Below are 20,000 nucleotides of genomic sequence, written 5' to 3'. Positions count from 1 at the left end.
AAACGCAAAATTTTGGTCTCAACTTGTATATTGGTATTACATGTGCACACCTGATGATTGTCCATAGTGCCTTATTTGGCACGAAGTGTAGTCTGTGATGTGTGTTTGAGATGAGTCCTGCTGATACTAGACTATCATAGTTCGGCACGGAGCTCATGTATTGTTCGTATATCAGTTTCATTGTTTTGGTTGTCTTGTTTGAAATCTCACTAATGATTTTACGGAGATGCTGAGGGATGTGTTGCATTTGTGCCATATGCTTGTGTGGTGCTGATGTCATACAAGTGCTGAACGCGACGCCAAGAAGCTTTGCCTAACGTATCGGGAGAGAGGTGTTTGTGATGTATAGTTTGATGTAGTAATCATAGTTAATGTTTTTGGCATGTTATTGAACTTTGTTGGTACTATCTTCAATTGGGTTAGTGATCAGTCAATTCTCTGGTCTATGTATATATGATGGGAGACGAGCAGTGGCTGCCTTGTGTTTGTGATGTGTAGAGATTTTATTCATGTACTCATTAATATCTTTATGCTGTGGATATGCACAACCGAAATTTTGGAAATGACACAACGAATCGTAAGCCTCTTTGGAAACGCAGTCTCCTCCCCAGTCTAATGTTTATCAACTCTGTCTCTATCAGCGTTGACCTGGTCAAGTTCATTTTTACTATACCCATACCATCCTTTGAACCACCAGAACCATAGTTTTTGAGTTTGTACCCTAGAACTTGTATCACGCCCAACTTGCATCACGCTCAACCAACTTGCGCATTCGCTCACCAACGCACACAGGCACACACGTACAAACCTCCTGCTTACTAAAATTGATCAAAACTCAAGAAGATTTGATCAACATGAACTAGACTTAATGTATATGAACAAGACTTGATTTATATAAACGAGATCAATAAAACCTGATCAATACATAGGGAACCTGGTCAGAATAAGGAACTTTTTCGAGTCGATTTATACTGGAGACCCATAACTCTGAAGTAACCAGCAACAGCAAACGTATTAGTGAACAAATCATTGATGGAAGAAATATTGTATTGTCTGGGTATTGCTTGGATGGGACAGTGGAAGATGAGATACTTGGTACCCTCTGTGTCAGTAGATATACTTTTGTGTGGAGGTATTCAGTAGTAGGTTGTTGTAGATGTTTCAGCAGAATGTTGCTGGAACAATTTTTTCAGTTAGTCTTCTATATGTGATTCAGTTAAAACTGAGGGTTCTTAGTGGTCTTTAATGTTCTCTACATTTTTTTTTTTTTTTTTTTTTTTTTTTTTACTCATCTATGATATTTGTATGTTTTTCCCCTTTTTTTCTTGGTATTTATCAGTTCTGTGATAACATTATCTAACTGTTTTAGCATTTTTTTTCTTATAGGTTTTGTTTGCCTTTTAGTTAATTTCTCATTTCTGGGGTTGGCTATCTACTGTGAGTAGCTGAGCTTGTATTTTTTCTGTTGCATCTTGGAATGTAACTCAAGTTGACTTTCTCAATTGTTGCTGCTATCTCATCCACTGTTCTGTCAATTTATGGAAACTGTCTTATTTTGCAGATCTGCAGATCTTTTTTTTTTCTACTTTCTTTGGGTTTTCATGCCAATTTGCTTTTTTTGTAATTTGTGATTGTTCTCCTGTATATATTTTCCCTTCCAGTTCTATGGTGACTTTTATTGGGAAGTGGACTGAGGGAAAATCGTTTAAGGTTCTCCATGATGGTTAAGTTTGGAGGAAGGACGAGCACATTGTTATATAAGGGATGTTGCTTGTTGGTTATATTGACGAGGTTGTCTAGTGGAGTGGTTGCTGAATTTTTACATGATTAAGTTTGGTAGTTGTTCTAGTATTTTGTTTCCTCTATTTCCATGCGTCTCTAGCGAGTTGAGAGGATGAAGTTGAGGATTACAGCCCTGTAAAGTTTATGTGGAAGGTAGTGTACAGATATTTGCGATGTTGTATGTTGTTTTCTTTACATGTATTTGTATTATAATCATTTTAGTGGTGTTGTCTGTTAGTGTCTATCTAGTCTCTTTTGTTTTGTTGAAGAAGAGTATACTGTGTATTGATGTTATGAGTTCACCTTTGCATTGTGTTTTCTAACTGTTGTGTATTCAATAAATGTGGATAGTGTGGGTTTTGATGTTAACTTATTTCCTTGTATTAATGTCATATGTATGTTGTACTTGTTTAGGAACTAAAATATATCAATGTGTTTGTGATAACATTGATGTTTACTTGTTATTTCTATAGTGCGTTTTTGTATTGGCGTGTTTTTGGGTGTGTGTGTGGTGGCTGTATGTCCAATTCTTTGTGTAATGTTTTGTATCATCACTTGTGGTGCATCTAAGATGGACTGCTTGATGGATGGATGTGATTAATTCATAGATTTTGTACATGTGAGAAAAGGGTTGGTTTTTATGTCTCCGGCTAGAAGCTGAGGGAGGGGAGGCACCGGAATATTAAAAAACACAAATAAAATATATGAAGAAAAGATTATAGGAAGTAATATATAGGATTGAGTTTCTGGGCCTTATCCGGAGACCAGCTACCGGCTGCTCGGGACCACACGACGTATTTGCGTCAAGGTCATCCTCGTCGGTGAAAAGGCCTCGGGACCTTCTCTGTCAGTGTTTCTTCCCCTCTCAGTCAACGATGTTGCCACTTGTCGGCAAGTCGTGTAACAAATATTAAGCATTAGAGCACGAATACTGACCATTGATCAGTATAAGAGAGATCCAATCAACTAATCCCATTCTGATCAGTGTGGACAAAACTCATTTGGAAGAGGATCCGATGTTGCCACTTGCCGGCAAGTCGTGTAACAAATATTAAGCCTTATAGTACGAATACTGACCAGTGATCAGTATAAGAGAGATCCAGTCAACTAATCCCATTTTGATCAGTGTGGACAAAATTAATTTGGAAGAGGATCCGAACAGCTTACAAAAATTTTGTCGATATAAGATCACACAAATTGGAAGAGCACGCAGTCAGTACAAAAAAAAAAAAAAAAAAAGAAACTGATGATATCAAACGAATAAGAAAATGACCCTCTCAACATTTTTTTTTTTTTTTTTTTATATTGATTGACACATACGAAGCTTGACCAGTTAGGACGGTCCTTCCAGCCTGACCTACACATGGCCAATATGAACAAGACATGATGAATTCTTATACAAACTAATCTATCAAAGACGTCACTTACTCCCAACACGACGTGGTAAACCCTAACTCGATCACTTTTATCACAAATCAATGAACATTGATGAATCACCTTTCGTCCTCGTTCATGATATCGTCTGTAACGTTTTAAGACCCAACCAAGCTCAAAATGATGTGAACTAAACTAAGGTCGGCCTTACCTAACTGCAGTCACATCTCAAAGTCACTTCTCCACGACCTATGTAAACACAACGTGACGTAACTCTGAAAACAGCCTGACAGGACTAGATGTAAGAGAAAGAGGTACACAAGGATCATTCAAATCAGAAAGAGACAAATGGCTACTTGTAAAGTCAGATGTGGCTGGAAATCGAATAAGGCCTGAACCTACTGAAACTGCATCATGTAATTCGGATGTAAAGTAACATAGTTATATAATACATTTAGCATGAAGTCATTAAGTCACACAGAACTCAAGCCTGAAATGACCTGGCCAATGGAGAATGATTTGGTCTGATCTAAGTCAGTTGACAAAGAAATTTATCATGGCCTGATCAGATCAGAATCATAGATCAACTCTATGGTGATCATTTCACGGTAAGTAGAACCAAGTGAAGCCGAACACGATGGCATAAACTAGGATACTCTACTACCTATCACTTTGAGTGATTTACACTTCTCTTTCTAAAAGGCAGTCTAGAAAATATCACTAAAGGCGACCATCAACCTTTCACCAAAGATCAAGGCCTCAGGCGATCGCCACACAACCTAGCTTATAGTTTACTTGACTTACAATTGTATCTTGGCACGAACTTAAACATGAAGACAATATACTATTTGCTGACAGCAACATTTTAGCATTTGTTCCCTCTGCGAAGCCAAGTGTAACGTGTTCTCTTGGTTCTTCACAATGACGCTTGCACGAATGCTGAAGATGTAACACTGATTGATTATTTTCTTATCTGCGGTGACTTACAGTGACTAGTATTTCTATTTCCTCTTAGAGTTGATTTAACACGGATTGGTTATGTTTTTGCCTCCTGTGGTTTTCTGTGACCAGTACTTCTGTTTCCTTTCAGAGTTTGCATATACAACACTGATTTATTATTTTCTTGGCTCCTGTAACTTACTGTGACTAGTAATTCTACTTCTTCTTCAGAGTTTAAATTCATACAGTGTTAAGACTCGTTCGCATCACAGCATATAAATACATAGCTGATTTATTTAGACAACACCCGCAACAAGCTGTTACATTGTATTGCTTCTTGCCAGAACATTATCAATTACCTTCGTTATGAAAATATAATGAAAAAAATGTTCTGTGTTCGAGTATGTTATAAATAGCTTGCTTGTGTTTTCTACAAAATTTGTCAAAATATGTGCTCTTCTTCAACAACTTCATGAGTAGCTTGTACAGTGTTATGCTGGCTATACATTACAAAATTCAGGGCTAAAATACCGTATAGGTTTCATTTTAGCTTCAGTTGCACTAATAAAATAATTGAACTTACACACACGGCAATTTGCAAAACGTTGTATCAAAACATCAAACCGCAAACAAAGTGTGGCTTTTAAAACTGGTTTTGATGATGCGATGTCCGTTTTCCTCCATGCATACTAAAATGAACATTGAACATCGCGAGAATTTCTTGAACTATCTTTGAACTTTGGTAATGTCTAATATGTATGTGCAGTGACCCTGGTCCTTATTGTTATACTACTTTATTCAGCTGGTGATCATGGGAACAAAAATAGAAAAAAAGAAAAGAAAGGGAAACAGAAACAGAAAACTGGCTTCTCTTCCAGACGCTGTCGATGATGTGGCGACGGTGCATTCGTACGTCATGTCGCCACAAGTGGCGACGTTTTGATACTAGCGATGGAACTTCCGTCAGCACCTGGCCACACCACAGCGTTCTCCAGAAAGTCCAATACAGAACCCATTCTTTCTTGTATCTCCCAACATTCATCTTCAGATCTTGGTCGTCTGCTCACTTGTGACTTCGACCTCAACACAGAGTTCTCCACCTTCGGCCATAGACGGCTTGCCATTACACTGTGCCTTTTCCTGCTGGTGAGGACGAAGGAAAGGAAGGAAAGGGTTAGTAATAGGCCCCACCACCACCACCACTACCATCAAGCTCACTGTCGACAAAAAATCTTGCATGTTGTATATAGAACAGGAGGGTAGGGAGCTAATCTAGATTAGTACTGCAAACATTAGTTTCCGGGTCAATTCACTCCTTCACAGAACATATTAAACCTTCTTTCTATAACTGCAATGTCATGCAATACGGATATCTAGGGGCTAAACACACTCCTGCTACGTGTTAGCTTTGATTAACTTCCTAACTTCAATTTGTCACTCTTCCCTAAGTGTGCGTGGACATCCCGAAGCTTCTTCAGTGCTCCTGCCAGCCCGGCAGCCCATCCAAGTAACTGAGAGTCCAGCATACAGGGACGAGTGATCCTAACTGTATAAAATCGAAGGTGATTCATGCTCACACGCGAGTAGGCTGAAGGGGTTAGTGTATGTTGGTCTAATCCTAAGCTATCTTAATGAACTGTAGTGGTTTATCTAAGTTCCCAGTGCCTAACAGTATGTGCGGTGCGTCTGAGGAAAAGTGAATTTAGATCGTGTAACGCCCTAGTTCGGGAATACGCACTCTCATAACTCAAGATATTCCCTTTCGCAGTCATGAAAGCTCTCGTGTAATGATTACTATTCATTTAGACAAGTTGAACTACGATAACAAAAGAAAATCAGGTAAATATATTTTGAGCTACTTTCCTGGCGTTTCGGCACAAAGAACTTGCCTCTGAAAAAGTCCTTCGCGACGAAACGTCAGAAAATTAAATAGTTCATAACGTCTCTGCCTGACTTTCTGTTGGCATTCATCAAACTCCAATTTGTTATACAAAGTATGAAATAGTTTTGCCCCTTGAAATTGATCAAAATATTATTGATTTCGCCTCTTTTCACGCAGCAGTTCACAATGTCATCATCCTGTTTTCGCAGTTGAAAGATAAGTAAAAATGATAATAATCATCATCATATTTTTCATACTTCTTCTCTTTTAAGTTTATTGTTATCCCTACCCTCCTAGATATTACGATCAAAGGATTATACTAATAAAAACATACTTGAGAATTCTGATCCTGTATTTTATATCATATACTATTAAGCCCGCTTTGTATAAAACGTCAACTAAAATAATAATACAAAATCATATATTATATATATATATATATATATATATATATATATATATATATATATATATACTGTATATATATATATATATATAATATATACATATATATATATGTATATATATATATATAATATACATATATGTATATATATATATATTTATATATGTATATACATATATATATATATATATATATATATATATATATATATATATATATATATATATATATATATATATATATCCATCCATATCCATCTTTGTCCATTTCCTTGTGATTCTTTGTTTTCCGAATCTTTATGTTATATTAGTTTCTAATTATAACAAAGCCGCGGCTGAAAGTATTCCTTTCATATCTATTATGTTGTAAAGGAATGCTATTGACCATAAAGTCTCTATGGAATGAATACGTTAGCAGCTGGTCTCGCAGAAGGTTCCGCTGTGTTGATACAAAATTCTAAAAACCATTAGCTGAGCTGACCTTTGAATATAAAAGACTTGCAAAAATTCAAAGTTATTACAAAAAGTGCTGTTCGTTTCACTTCGCAAAGTTTACGAAAGCTAAATTCATTTATCTGTATATAACTTATTACTGGAACTAAATTTTCCAAAATCATTTCAGTCTGGTTTATAACCCCCAACACTGCTAGAGCCAAAGCTAAACAGAAAAAGATATATCAAGTTGAACACAGTTCCTGCTGCATCTTATTCCTTTTGAGAACCTAGCGCGATATGGTCAGAGCACCCTCCCTCGAGATCGAGTATGGTGAAGTGGCCGCTCACCCCTCCTCCTCCTCCTCCTTTCTCCAGGTTGACGCTGGTTGAGGTGATGATATCGTTGTCATGCAGGGGCTCATGCTGGTCGGACACCCAGGTATAATGAAGGGGGGGTGTTACCAAGGGCGCCAGGTCGGCTGCCTTCTCGACATCATCAGCAAACTCGTGTTTGCTCTCAGCATCCATGGCAGAGAGTTCGCTCTGGCTCCAGTGCTCGATGACAGCGGCAGAGTAGCAGTCACCCAGACAATTGTTGGTCGTGCGGAAGCGATCGCTGTAAAGATAATAATAATGATAATAGTAATAATAATAATTAAAATATAATAAATGGAAAAATAATAATAATGATGATTATAATAAATAAATAGATAAAACATTATTAGAAAAGTCAGGGAAATAAATCTTTATTCATCTTTTTTTTTTTTTTACTTGTTTATTCATTCATTCATTTTTTTCTGTTTGTACCTTTAAAGTGGCAAAGAAATAGCTAAGTGTACGATGCGATATTTCTTTTACCTGACACTAATAAATAACACTGGGCTGTATAAAAAATGCAACATAAATGACAATATTATTTTCCAGACTAATTTTGCGTGCTGAGCACTGTGGTGGTGTTTGTTTTGCTCATGGGGTTCTAGTTTTTGTGTTACACAGCATGTATTATAGTGCTACGTGCATAGACAGCTATGTATGAATCATTACTGTGTACTGCCCGAGTGTGATCACTGACTGTGTCTTACGTTTATTCCTTTCGTTGTAGATTAACTGAAGGGTGCCGCAGACTTGCAAGAACCGTCCTGACTCGTACTGCTACATATGCGGAAAATATGCACATTCAAAACAGAAACGCACTATCACATCTTCAGTAAAATGTCTGTATCGTGCCTACTTTGCCATTGAACTAGATCAGGACAAGCCATGGGCTCCTCACATTGCCTGTGTGAACTGTATGTCTGGGTTCAGCCATTGGAGTAAAGGGAAACGTAAGTCAATGCCATTTGGTATACCAATGGTTTGGCGGTAACCGAAAAATCACCATGATGACTACTATTTCTGTATGGGGAAACCGCTAGAGAGGAATGCTAAAAGCATGAAACACATTAAATATCCAAACATTCCATCAGCTGTGCGACCTGTACCACACAATGATGACGTCCCAGTACCAATTTGTCCTAAGAATGTGCACCGTGGCAGTTCAAGTAATTCTTCAAGTAGTCACTGTGAAAATGCAGATGTGCATGAAGAGTTTCACCTTACCTGGATCCCTGGGAAAAGCCCTTAGCTGTTTGAACAAAGTGAGCTAGATGACCTTGTTCGAGATCTTGGGCTGCCAAAAAAATCTGCACAATTGCTAGGCTCAAGGTCAGCAGAGAAAAATATTTTGGGGAGCAGCACACGCTTTGCATGGTATAGGCATCGAGAGCAGGAATCTGCGGTACTTTACTAAGACAGATGACATGGTATATTGCCATGATATTTCAGGACACATGGGCAAGGATTACCATCCTAAAGAATGGATGCTCTTTATCGACTCTTCTACAAGGAGTCTGAAAGCCGTGCTACTTTTTAATTGCAAAAAAGTAGCATCAGTACCCATTGCGCATTCCGTCACCCTGAAAGAAACCTACGTTACCATGTCACTTCTTCGTAACAACATACAATATCAGGATTACAGCTGGCTTCTTTGTAATGACCTGAAGGTCCTAAGTATTTTGTTAGGGCAGCAGGGTGGCTACACAAAGCATCCATGTTGTTTATGCTTGTGGGACAGCCGTCCAGATTCCGTACACTACCGACAAGTGCAATGGCCACAACGGACGGAATTTGTACCCGGCCGCCATAACGTCAAAGGTATACCAATTGTACCAGTGGACAGGGTGCTTCTACCTCCACTTCACATAAAGCTGCGATTGATGAAGAGCTTTGGAAAAGCTCTTCCGAAAGATGGAGAAGAGTTTAAGTACCTGTCCCATAAATTCCCTTCCGTAAGTGATGCTAAAATGAAAGCCGGCATATTTGTTGGACCAAAGATTCGTGAGTTTCTTTGAGATACCGGCTTTACTGAAGCATTAACACCTCATGAAAGAAGTGTTTGGAATATTTCTAAGTCAGTTGTAACAGGCTTCTTGGTGAACACAAAAACTGATGACCACAAGGAAAACGTTGGGAACATGCTTCAAGCATATGAGACGGCTGGCGTACGGATGAGCATAAAAATGCATTTCCTCCATAGCCATCTTGACTACTTTCCTGCCAACTTGGGTGACTTCAGTGAGGAACAGGGGGAGAGGTTCCATCAAGATATATCCGAAATGGAGCACCGCTATCAAGGCAATTGGAGCGTGACGATGATGGCTGATTTCTGCTGGTCGCTTCAAAGAAGCCGGGCAACATTTGCTGATACACCGGCACACAAGAGAAAGTCTCGAAAGCGTGCCTTTCAGGGAGAATAGCTGGCCTCAACATTCAAATATTTTAATACAATTGTGATTTTCGTAAGCAGATATGTACATGCCTGTATGTGTGTAACGTACATTTATCATGATTTTGTTTCTTCTCAATAAAATAAAATGGTCTGTCAACCTCTGTTTGCCTTTACTTACTTATATAATTTTATATGAATTTTATAGCCCTGGCTCATGCATTTCTACACGATAAACCTGAATCATTTAGTTTCGGTTATTACATACATACATATACCAAGGCTTTTTCCCCCTTCCAAGGGAGGTAGCCAAAAAGGGAAAGGCATAAAAACACTCCCACCCATTTCATCCCTAAATACACTCCACACCCCTCCCACCCTCCCTCTCATCTGAGCACCTCCTGGATGACGGGTCATCGCTGCACCCTGCCCACCGCCCTGGGTCAGAAGCAGTGTCGCAAGACACAGTACATCCACAGCAAGGCCGCTTCATTTAATCGGCGACCCCCCCTCTCCGTCCCCCTTTGCATATAAGGCGAGGACGGGGAGAAATCCCTTCGGGCTGCGTCAAAATTTACTCACACATACTACCCCACCCCCCACCCCCCCGCCCATTCCTCCTCATGCAGTCACAACATCATCCATATACAACCATTCTCCACTCACCTCTGTCTTCCGTCCTCTCCCTTCCTTCCTCAACAGACATTCCCCTCTTCCCCAAAGCCCCCTTCACCCCATCCATCCACCTCATCCTAGGACGTCCCCTCATGTTCACTCCCTCCACATCTGCCTTCCATACCTCTTTTACTAGTCTTTCTTCACTCATTCTTTCCATGTGTCCAAACCATCCTAATATTCTTTCATCAACCCTATCTCCCAAATCCTTTTTCACCCCTGTTCTCCTCCTCACCTCCTCATTTCTCACTCTATCCAGCCTAGTAACCCCCACCATACTTCTCAGACACCTCATCTCAAACACATTCAAACTCCTTCTCTCTTCTTCTCTTATGTTCCACGTTTCTGCCCCATACAGTGCTGTTGGCACAATCACTCCTTCATACAGTCTCCTCTTAGCATCCATTCCCAACAAAAAAATAGAACTTCCATGAAAAAATGAGTATGATTTCAGGATTCAGCATGCAAAACTCTAATGGGAAATGCTAATGACGTCTTTGTTGCAAGGATTTTTTTATGCAGCCCAGTGTATAATTAATCAAACTTAAGCTGAGTGATCATCCTGTGTTGTATTATTCTCAGAATGGAGACATTACAAGTTTCACATATTACGGTAATACGTGGTAATGATATCAGTATGACTTAGGAAACATGTAAAATGCTAAACATCTATGTTTTAGTTCAGAGTTTTACCGTAATGAAACTAGATTATGTGTTGGATTAGCAAACTACATTACTGTCGCACTACTCACACAAGCCAGTCGATTGTGAAGAGAAGTGAGACATCTCCTGTAGGTAGATTGACGGCCTGCAGCACGATCAGGATGAGTACAAGAGCAGCACTTGGTACAGAGGCGCTGGCAACACTAGCAGCTGTAGCTGTCACCCTTTGTAGAGAAAAGAAAAGCAGTTGTTGATGTTTTGTCTTACAAAGACATATGAAGCGAACTAGGTTATCAGTAACACATTCAATGGTAAAGTTTATTATGAGTGACTTGAAAAAATCAGTTCCAATAGTTTACCTTGAAGAACCCCAGATATACTTACGCAATAGTCGCATACTCTCCAATACCAAGAGATATCTCATTCATCTGTGCAATGAATATGGTGCCAACGGATACGAACAGAGCAGTCCCGTCCATATTGACGGTGGCACCGATAGGGAGCACGAACCGGGAAATGCGAGGGTCCACGCGGCACTTGTCATTCATGCAGCGGAAAGTGATGGGCAGCGTTGCCGCACTGCAGGAGAAACATTACCGTCAGAAGGGGTCCCCAGGGTAGGCAAAATGTGTTGTTTTTGGGAGTAGAGGGGGTCTGAGATGCCTCACGAGACCAATGGGGTCTGATGGCCGAGATGACCAACCTCCTAGCCACAGGAGGTACCCCCGACAGCCGGTGCCTTGTGGGCCCAGCTCCTTGCTACCAGTTCTAACAATGACACTGGGCTCAATTTTACTTTCTGTACTTTTTGGAAAGTAAACGCACGCAGTGACAATGCTAATGTTATTTACTCACCCACACAGGCCGGAGACCGGCACTAACCCTGGAATAAACAAGGAGACTATGTCGTATATGTTAGCACTGACTGTGTGACAAGAGATGGCAACTCCATGAGGGAGGTCGGGTTGTGGGTATGGGACCTGAACACGTGAACAAGGCTGCAACACTTACCGTGGAATAGACGCAACAACTCACTGCACCAAGTCCCCTACACGCAGCTTCCTCCCCTGGACAGGGGCTCCTGCAAATGGGGCTAGATTGCTAGGTTAGCTTTGCAGTCTGCAAGGCAAGGATAAAAACGCATTAAAGTCATATTTGCACTTGAATTGTTGTCAGTCCTCCACGTCTAATAGCATAGCCACAGTTGACCGGATGCATTACGTACAAAAAAGGGGGATTGAAAAAGGAAGTAAGAAGGTCAAGGAGCGTAAACTGGCATTTGTTTGCATGGGCCAAAATTTTGAAAATAAGGACAAAAAGCAAAGGTTCATTTAGTAGCACTAAGAGACAATTAGTCATAACTAAAATTTTGAGCAGCATGGCAGAGTATTTTTTCTTGTCTAGTTTGCTGCTGTGGCTTCGTGGAGGAAAGTGATATCCGGTAAACTGCTGGGCTGTCCCTTGGACTTGACACTCGAGGAAGAGGTGTCCGCGCAGGGTACAGCCCAAAGGTCTTGGGTCATGTCTAGCAGCGTCTAGGATCGTTAGGGTAGAGCCTCTACGCACCAAACCGAGGACTTTGTGTCCCACAGAGGGGATGAGCCTTAGGACATATGGTTGGACGGCACCGCAAAGATGACGTTAAGAGTGAAAGAAAGCAAACTGGAGGGCGTGTGAAACTAATGCAAAGGTGACAGATGAACATGTGGAAAAATGAATCAAGCCGTGAACAGCAAACAACCCACCCCACCCTCCCTTGGGTCATCGCGAGGACAGCAAAAAGACCCCCCGGTGAAGTGTTGCAGATGCAATGGTATGGTTACATGCATAATCGGTATAATCTCTAATGACCAAAGAAAAATGTTCCAAGGACAAATTATGGGCTCGCCCTCGCATCACGTCCTAAGTCATCCCCGAGGGTTTCGTGTATAGAGGGAATGTGTCAAAGGTTGAATACGGTGGGGCGCTCCGTGGTCAACTGCTGGGTCGGTGCACTTCGGCTGGCAGACTCCGCTACTGCAAGAGAACTTGGATGACCTGCGTTATTGGGGCCAAGGAGGGGCCGGCACGTGCTAACCGGCAGCCAGGCACAACAAGATGACCCGGTCTCGTACTTCAGTGCAGGCAGTGCCAGTACCATTCCCTAATAGGATCCCCTGCGGAACTGGCACGCTGCGGACACTGAAGCTGGACCTCGGCTCGAGTGCAGGACAAGATGGCAGACTGTGTAACTAAATCAAGACAACCTACAGCATTTGGCTTCAACAAGTATTTCACATAAGCCAAGGCTTCCTGGCTCGAGCCCAGCAACAGAACTTACGAAGCGAGACGGGGCCATGCTGGTCCCGTCAGCGTCTCCGGCTAATACTGTTGTAAAGGCAGAGGACTCGAGGCTCATCATAAATAGAAAATTAACAATCAGAAGGGGGCTTTTACATTCTACATGCATGGTATACCAGAGCTGATGGTCAACAAAAAATTTACATTCACCGGTAGATACTACATAGCACCAAATATGAAAAGGAAGGAAAACAGAAAATTTAAATGATGGCAACATAATTTTGGTCTACTAGGAGTTGAAGGAAGGTGAACAAAGGACTATAACATGCTATGAACAACTCTGGGTGCTTTGGTTCTTGAAGACTTTAGCGCACAAGGATTAAATGGAAGATGTAAACATGCACAAACCAGAGGGAAGAAAGAACTCAACTAAAGGCAAAGCATTTCCTTCGCTCACAGATACCCTTATCTTCCCAAATCCTGCAAGGACAGAACAAAGATTTCTTTAATCCACGACTCGGCCAAAACTGACTAAAACTGAAGACAAAGGTGAACCTGTGAGCCAAAGAGTGTAGCAATAAAAGAGGTAAGAAAGGTTATCAATCTACCAGTTGACGACTCTAGCAGACCGGTAGAGGATTAATACCAGTCGGACAGGATCTATCAGCAAGTTGATCACATGGAATACGAGGAGGAGTTACGCGTCACGCACAGAGTCCGCCATATAGTGAGCCGACGGGCGAGTCCTTGACGGGGCATGGCATAGGGAGTCCGGGTGGGTCTGTTGTGACACCTCCGTATGCCATGCCCTCGTATTTAGTCACCAGGGTTAGCCACCCCTTCAGAACACGGGTAGCAGAGATATTACTTGGCGTCACTCTAAGAGTTACCAAGGTCCATTCTGTTTGCAAATATGGACCCGGCAAGATGTGTTTAGGGCGAGCCACTACAGATGTCGCACATGGGTCTTATGCTTAATGACGACTAAATTTATTCGGAAAGCGAATGAAATTATGTCAACGATGAGATACATAGCCGTAGATTTAAAATCTCGACCTAATGAAGTGATATCTATATCGATAGAGTACCGAGGTTGTGGAAGGGGAGGTAGGTACTGGTAGGACCAAGTGATGCATACAGATGATGCAGTCTAAGAGAGAGATATCAAGCTTTCCGTGCATGGAGCTTGGGAAAGATAACAGGGAGGGTGAGATCAGGGGAAGAGGGAGGAAGATCAGGAAGAGGAGGCGAGGATGAGTAGGATACCGAGGAGGGAGGGAGGTAGGTTGTCGAGCGGGTGAGAACACAAGGGGTGAACCGCATCAGCAACGGATTTGGGCTACGGTAGTATCAAATCAAAAGAAGGGTCTCGGGGTGGCCAGGGTTGCGCGAATGGTGTCGAAGACAAGGACTCGCCACAGCCGGATGAGGTGATGGGTCGGGGCTCCAGTCTCACACTCCAGTCTCACCACGAGCTCGTCGTTGCCCGTTCTTGACCGCTTCCCATAGCCTTTACTCCTGGCGCTCTCTGCAGAGACATTCTGACCATGAAAGCAAGGTGCTGGTCCCTTTGTGAACCGGGAGTGAGTCAAATTGGGACGGGGAGTCGTGCCAGGGATAAATGCTAGGGTGCGTTCGACTACTGAAGAGTTGATAACTATATATGCACATGATAATACTGCTTACTTGTATACTTATATGTATGTATACTGTGCACCCACATATATGCATAAATACATATACATGATTCTATATAATATGTACTTATATATACACATAAATACGTGCAAATAGATATGTATATATAGCTATATACATATAATTATAAACATACATATATGTATGCACACACAAACATACACACACGTATATATGTATATATATATATATATATATATATATATACAGTATATATATACATACATATATGTGTGTGTGTGTGTGTGTGTGTGTGTGTGTGTGTGTGTGTGTGTGTGTGTGTGTGTGTGTGTGTGTGTGTGTGTGTGTGTGTGTGTGTGTGTGTGTGTGTGTGTGTGTGTGTGTGTGTGTGTGTGTGTGTGTGTGTGTGAGTATGTTTGCGTGTGCGTGTATGTGTTTTCGTCTGTGCGTGAGTGCACGCGCGCGCGCGCGCGTGTGTGTGTGTGTATGTGTGTTTTGTCCACAGTATTTTCATTGTTGTGCAAGGTGTGGCTCCCCCACCCCCCTCCCTACGAGCGGAAGTTGGACGGCATCAAGTTCCAGACCAGCCTGAAGGGTCCTTAAGTGATGTCTCCAAGCAAAGCCTTTGTTCCTTCGGCTGGGGGAGACAGCTGAGTAGCCCTTGCGCCTTTTTTTACCTGTGTGCTTTCCTCTACTTATTTCTGTGCGGAGAAAAATAAGAAGTGGAACCATCAATGACTGAGATTTGGGGGGAGGTTGGTTGACAAAACAAAAACAAGTGAAAGCATTGCAGGGAATAAACAACTTCTTACTTCTCAACACAAACCCTCAGCACTCGCTCCGGGTACCTACGTGCTAATCGAAGCGTTGTACCCTGAATCAGTTTAAACGTCTCACCTATACGAACATATAATTTGAATGTACGTGTAAATTTGTGCGCGGTGGCTTGCGTGTGTTATGTAGCAATTAATCAACTATTCGAAGTACGCTGACGAATATAGGTCTCTCCTACTTACTTCCACGACCCGTGCGACCGCGCCGACTTCTGTCACACCACCTCTGCAAACTTCTCTATCTCACCTCTCCATATGGTCCTCTTCCACGCTTTATATCTCGAAGCGTCCAGTTAGTACCACACTTTTTTCCATCTTCCAGCCTCCTTTTTGGCTAACTTTCCTGCTCAGTTCCGTTGACGCTCCTTTATAGCTTCTGTAATGTATTCCACTCCATTTTGCTCTTCCACCTGTCTTTTAGTATTTATTATTCCCAGCATTGATCTCTCTATTCTCCTTCTAATACTCCCTTGCTCCGTCTTTATCGCCTTCGTGAACTCCCATGTCTGATACCTGTAGATCATATCTGACACTATACATTGTTCGTAAGCTTCGCGTTATATCTCCCGAACATTTTCCAAACAATTATGATATTCTTATCTAATCTTCATGATATTCAGATAACTTCTTTCTTTCTATGAATTCAATAATGTTCTCATTTCTATTTTTCATAGAAATCATCTGCTGACTCCGTTAAGCTACCGGTAGTCTGCACCTTACTTTTACCTTTCCGAATAGCTTGCTCTATATGACCATGCTTCTCTTCGCCTTCTCTGACATCTGCCTTTTATTGATAAGCTTGTGCAATTTGGCTGTTTTTTATTTTGTCTTTCCTAGTTTTAATCTCTGGAGTCCTTCTCCTTTTCAACACGCTTGTGCAGTTTGGCTGATTTATTATTATTTTTTTTTTTTACTTCCTAGTTTTAATCTCGAGTCCTTCTCCTTTTCAACAAGCTTGTGCAGTTTGGCTGTTTTTTATTTTGTCCTTCCTAGTTTTAATCTCTGAAGTCCTTCTCCTTTTCAACAAGCTTGTGCAGTTTGGCTGTTTTTTATTTTGTCCTTCCTAGTTTTAATCTCTGAAGTCCTTCTCCTTTTCAACAAGCTTGTGCAGTTTGGCTGTTTTTTATTTTGTCCTTCCTAGTTTTAATCTCTAGAGCCCTTCTCCTTTTCAACAAGTTTGTGCAGTTTGGCTGTTTTTTTATTTTGTCCTTCCTAGTTTTAATCTCTAGAGCCCTTCTCCTTTTCAACAAGTTTGTGCAGTTTCGCTGTTTTTTATTTTGTCCTTCCGAGTTTTAATCTCTAGATTCCTTCACCTTTTCAACAAGCTTGTGCAGTTTGGCTATTTTTTTTATTTTGTCCTTCCTAGTTTTAATCTCTAGAGCCCTTCTCCTTTTCAACAAGCTTGTGCAGTTTGGCTGTTTTTTATTTTGTCCTTCCTAGTTTTAATCTCTAGAGTCCTTCTCCTTTTCAACAAGCTTGTGCAGTTTGGCTGTTTTTTATTTTGTCTTTCCTAGTTTAAATCTCTAGAGTCCTTCTCCTTTTCAACAAGCTTGTGCAGTTTGGCTGTTTTTTATTTTGTCCTTCCTAGCTATAATATCTAGAATCCTGCTCCTTTTCATCAAGCTTGTGCAGTTTGGCTGTTTTTTATTTTGTCCTTCCTAGTTTTAATATCTAGAGTCCTTCTCCTTTTCAACAAGCTTGTGCAGTTTGGCTGTTTTTTATTTTGTCCTTCATAGTTTTAAACTCTAGAGTCCTTCTCCTTTTCAACAACCTACTTCTTGCTTTGAAGTATTTCATTTCTTTCATATTTTCTATATTCCCTATTTCGCAGATCCTAAAGACACTCATTAAATTACATCTCATACACTCCAAACTCCGTTACTTCTTATGGCTTCAAGTTCTAGTTTCCAAATTAAATTCTTTCTTGTTATCCATTACCTTTGCAAGATTCATTTTCTTTTTAAATACTGGTTTAATTACCTCAGTGCAAAAATTGAATCATACTACAATCTACCGTTATATTGTTACTACCACATCAACTTTGTCTATAACAGTAATATTAATAAAGCTATTTTTTAACTCTATTATGAAGTCTATTTCGTTCTTTCTTACTCCCTTTGGGTGTCTGTAAGTTCATTTATGACCAGATTTGAGAATTACATCATTATAATGTATACTTATATGTATACTGTGGATGAAGGTGATACTGGGAAGCGAGACGTGGATCTTTGTAAGTGCATATGGGCCTGGTAGTGAGAAGAATATAGAGAAAAGGAAGGCTTTTTTGATAGACTCAAATGAATGCATAGTGTGCTTAGGGAGAAATGTCAATGTAGTGGTATTGGGAGACCTTAATGCTAGGGTAAGAAAGAAACCAATGAACGGAGTGGTTGAGAAGTGTGGAGTTCCGGAAAAAATCGTTGTTGAGAGTTAATGGTAGAGATGGGTCTAGAAAGAGTGTTAATGATAGCAAATACAGTGTTTAGGAAGGAAGTCAAGCATAAGTACACATGGGAGCGGGTGGTGTATGTCAGGGTGGTAGAAATGGTGTTAATGGGCTATATAGTGGTAACCAGGAGAAGAGTAGGAAATGTTAAGGATGTAAATGTTCTAAAGGGAGAGAGTGGGGGAATATCAGATAACTTTTTGGTGGAAGGTATGTTGAGTGTGGAAGATAGATGGAGAAAGGTAAAAAGGGCAGAAGGTAGGGAGGTGTTTAAAGTTAACTGCTTAAATGAGAGAAAAAGGAGGAGTACAAGAAGAAGCAGAGAGAGGAGTAGGAAGGAGTGAAGGATAGAGTAGAGCTAGGAGTGGAGGAGGAATGGGGATGGTTCAAGGAGGAAGTCACAAGGTGTGCAAAGATGGTATGTGGAACAAGGAGGACGGGAGGAAATAGAAGGAAGGGTAGTGAGTGGTGGGATGAGGAAGCAAAGACAGTTGTAAAAGAGAAGAAGCGAGCATTCACAGATTGGTTATAAAATAGAACAAGAGAATTATATGAGAAGTACAAAGAAAAGAGAAGTAAAGCATAAGATAAAAAAGACAATGAGAAGAGCAGATGTGAAATGGGGTAAGAGTATGGCAGACAGTTTTGGAAGTAAAAAAATGTTTTAGAAACAAATTAAGAGAGGAAGAGGAGGCGAATCAAGTAGAGAAGATAAAGTAAAATGTGAAGATAAAGAGATGATAATGGAAGAGACGGCAATAAGAGGAAACTGGGCAGAGTATTTTAGGAAGTTGCTAACTTTGAAGGAAGATAGGGAGGAAAAGGTAGTTGCAGTGGGTAGCGCTAAGAAAATGACAGTAATGAGTGAGGAAAATGGAGGAGAAATAAGGAAAAATTAGGTGAAGACAGTTGTTAAGATGATAAGAACAGGTAAGGCATCTGGGCTGGATGAGTGTCATGCAGAATATCTGAAAAATTAAGCACAGTGATGTTGGGCTGCCTGGTTAGGTTATATAATGTTTATTTAAGAGAGGGTAGAGTACCGGAGGACTGGAGGAGTGCCTGTATAATTCCACTTTACAAAGGAAAATGGGACAAGTATGAGTGTATTTGGGATGGCTTATGGAAAGGTTTTGATTGAGAGGATTAGGTAAGGAACAGAAGGAGGAATTGGTAAGGAACAGTGTGGGTTTAGGACAGGTTGGGGTTGCATGGATCAGGTTTTTGTGGCAAGACAAATATGTAAGAAAAGTTTAGGAATAGTAACGATGTTTTTTAGGCCTTTATGGATTTGTAAAAGGCTTATGACAGGGTAGACAGGAAGGCACTGTAGGAGGTTTTGCAAATTTATGGGATAGGAGGAAAGGTTTTAAGAGCAGTCAAGAGTTTTTACGAGTAGTAGAGCTTGTGTTAGAATCGTAAAAGGAAAGACTGAGTGGTTTGAGGTAAAGTTGGGACTTCACCAGGGATGTGTTATGTCGCCTTGGCTGTTCTATTTATACATAGATAGGGTGGTGCGAGAGGTAAATGCAAGGGTAATGGGTCGGGGATTGGAGATGGTTAAAGGAAATGAAGAGAAGTGGAAATAACCCAGTTGTTGTTTGCAAACGGCGCTGCGCTTGTAGCAGGATCAGAGGAGGGATTGAGAAAGTTAGTGACAGATTTTGGGAAGGTGTGTGAAAGAATGAAGTTGAAGATAAATGTGGGTAAAAGTAAACTGATGAGATGTACAAGGGGAGAAAGTGGCAGCAGACCGGAAGTGAGTATTAAGGAAGAGAGACAGGAAGAAGTGGGTAGTTTTAGATAGTTGGATGCGAATGTGGCAGGAAAGGGAGGAGTGGAGGTGGAGGTAGAATGTAGATG

At 40.9% G+C, this 20,000-nt stretch overlaps 1 protein-coding gene across 12 annotated transcripts in view; it reads right to left on the bottom strand.

Annotated features, from left to right (window-relative positions):
* Positions 1 to 1,257: 1,257 nt before the first annotated feature.
* Eaat2 (Excitatory amino acid transporter 2) overlaps positions 1,258 to 20,000 on the bottom strand; it is a 189,016-nt gene continuing 170,273 nt past the window's right edge. For 9 of the 12 annotated variants that reach the window (XM_076189864.1, XM_076189863.1, XM_076189858.1 and 6 more), the window contains 4 exons: positions 11,304 to 11,498; positions 11,009 to 11,143; positions 7,166 to 7,433; positions 1,258 to 5,238 (listed from right to left, as the gene is read on the bottom strand). In XM_076189864.1, coding sequence (XP_076045979.1) covers positions 5,140 to 5,238; positions 7,166 to 7,433; positions 11,009 to 11,143; positions 11,304 to 11,498 — 697 coding nt within the window. In that variant the 3' untranslated portion in view covers positions 1,258 to 5,139. The remainder of the gene's footprint in view (positions 5,239 to 7,165; positions 7,434 to 11,008; positions 11,144 to 11,303; positions 11,499 to 20,000) is intronic. The other 3 variants (XM_076189859.1, XM_076189868.1, XM_076189869.1) reach the window with 3 other exon arrangements.

Source organism: Oratosquilla oratoria, chromosome 9, assembly GCF_046742065.1.
Source record: "Oratosquilla oratoria isolate Oo_2021 chromosome 9, ASM4674206v1, whole genome shotgun sequence".
NCBI classification, from domain to species: domain Eukaryota; kingdom Metazoa; phylum Arthropoda; class Malacostraca; order Stomatopoda; family Squillidae; genus Oratosquilla; species Oratosquilla oratoria.
This window is presented reverse-complemented; position numbering and strand designations above follow the sequence as displayed.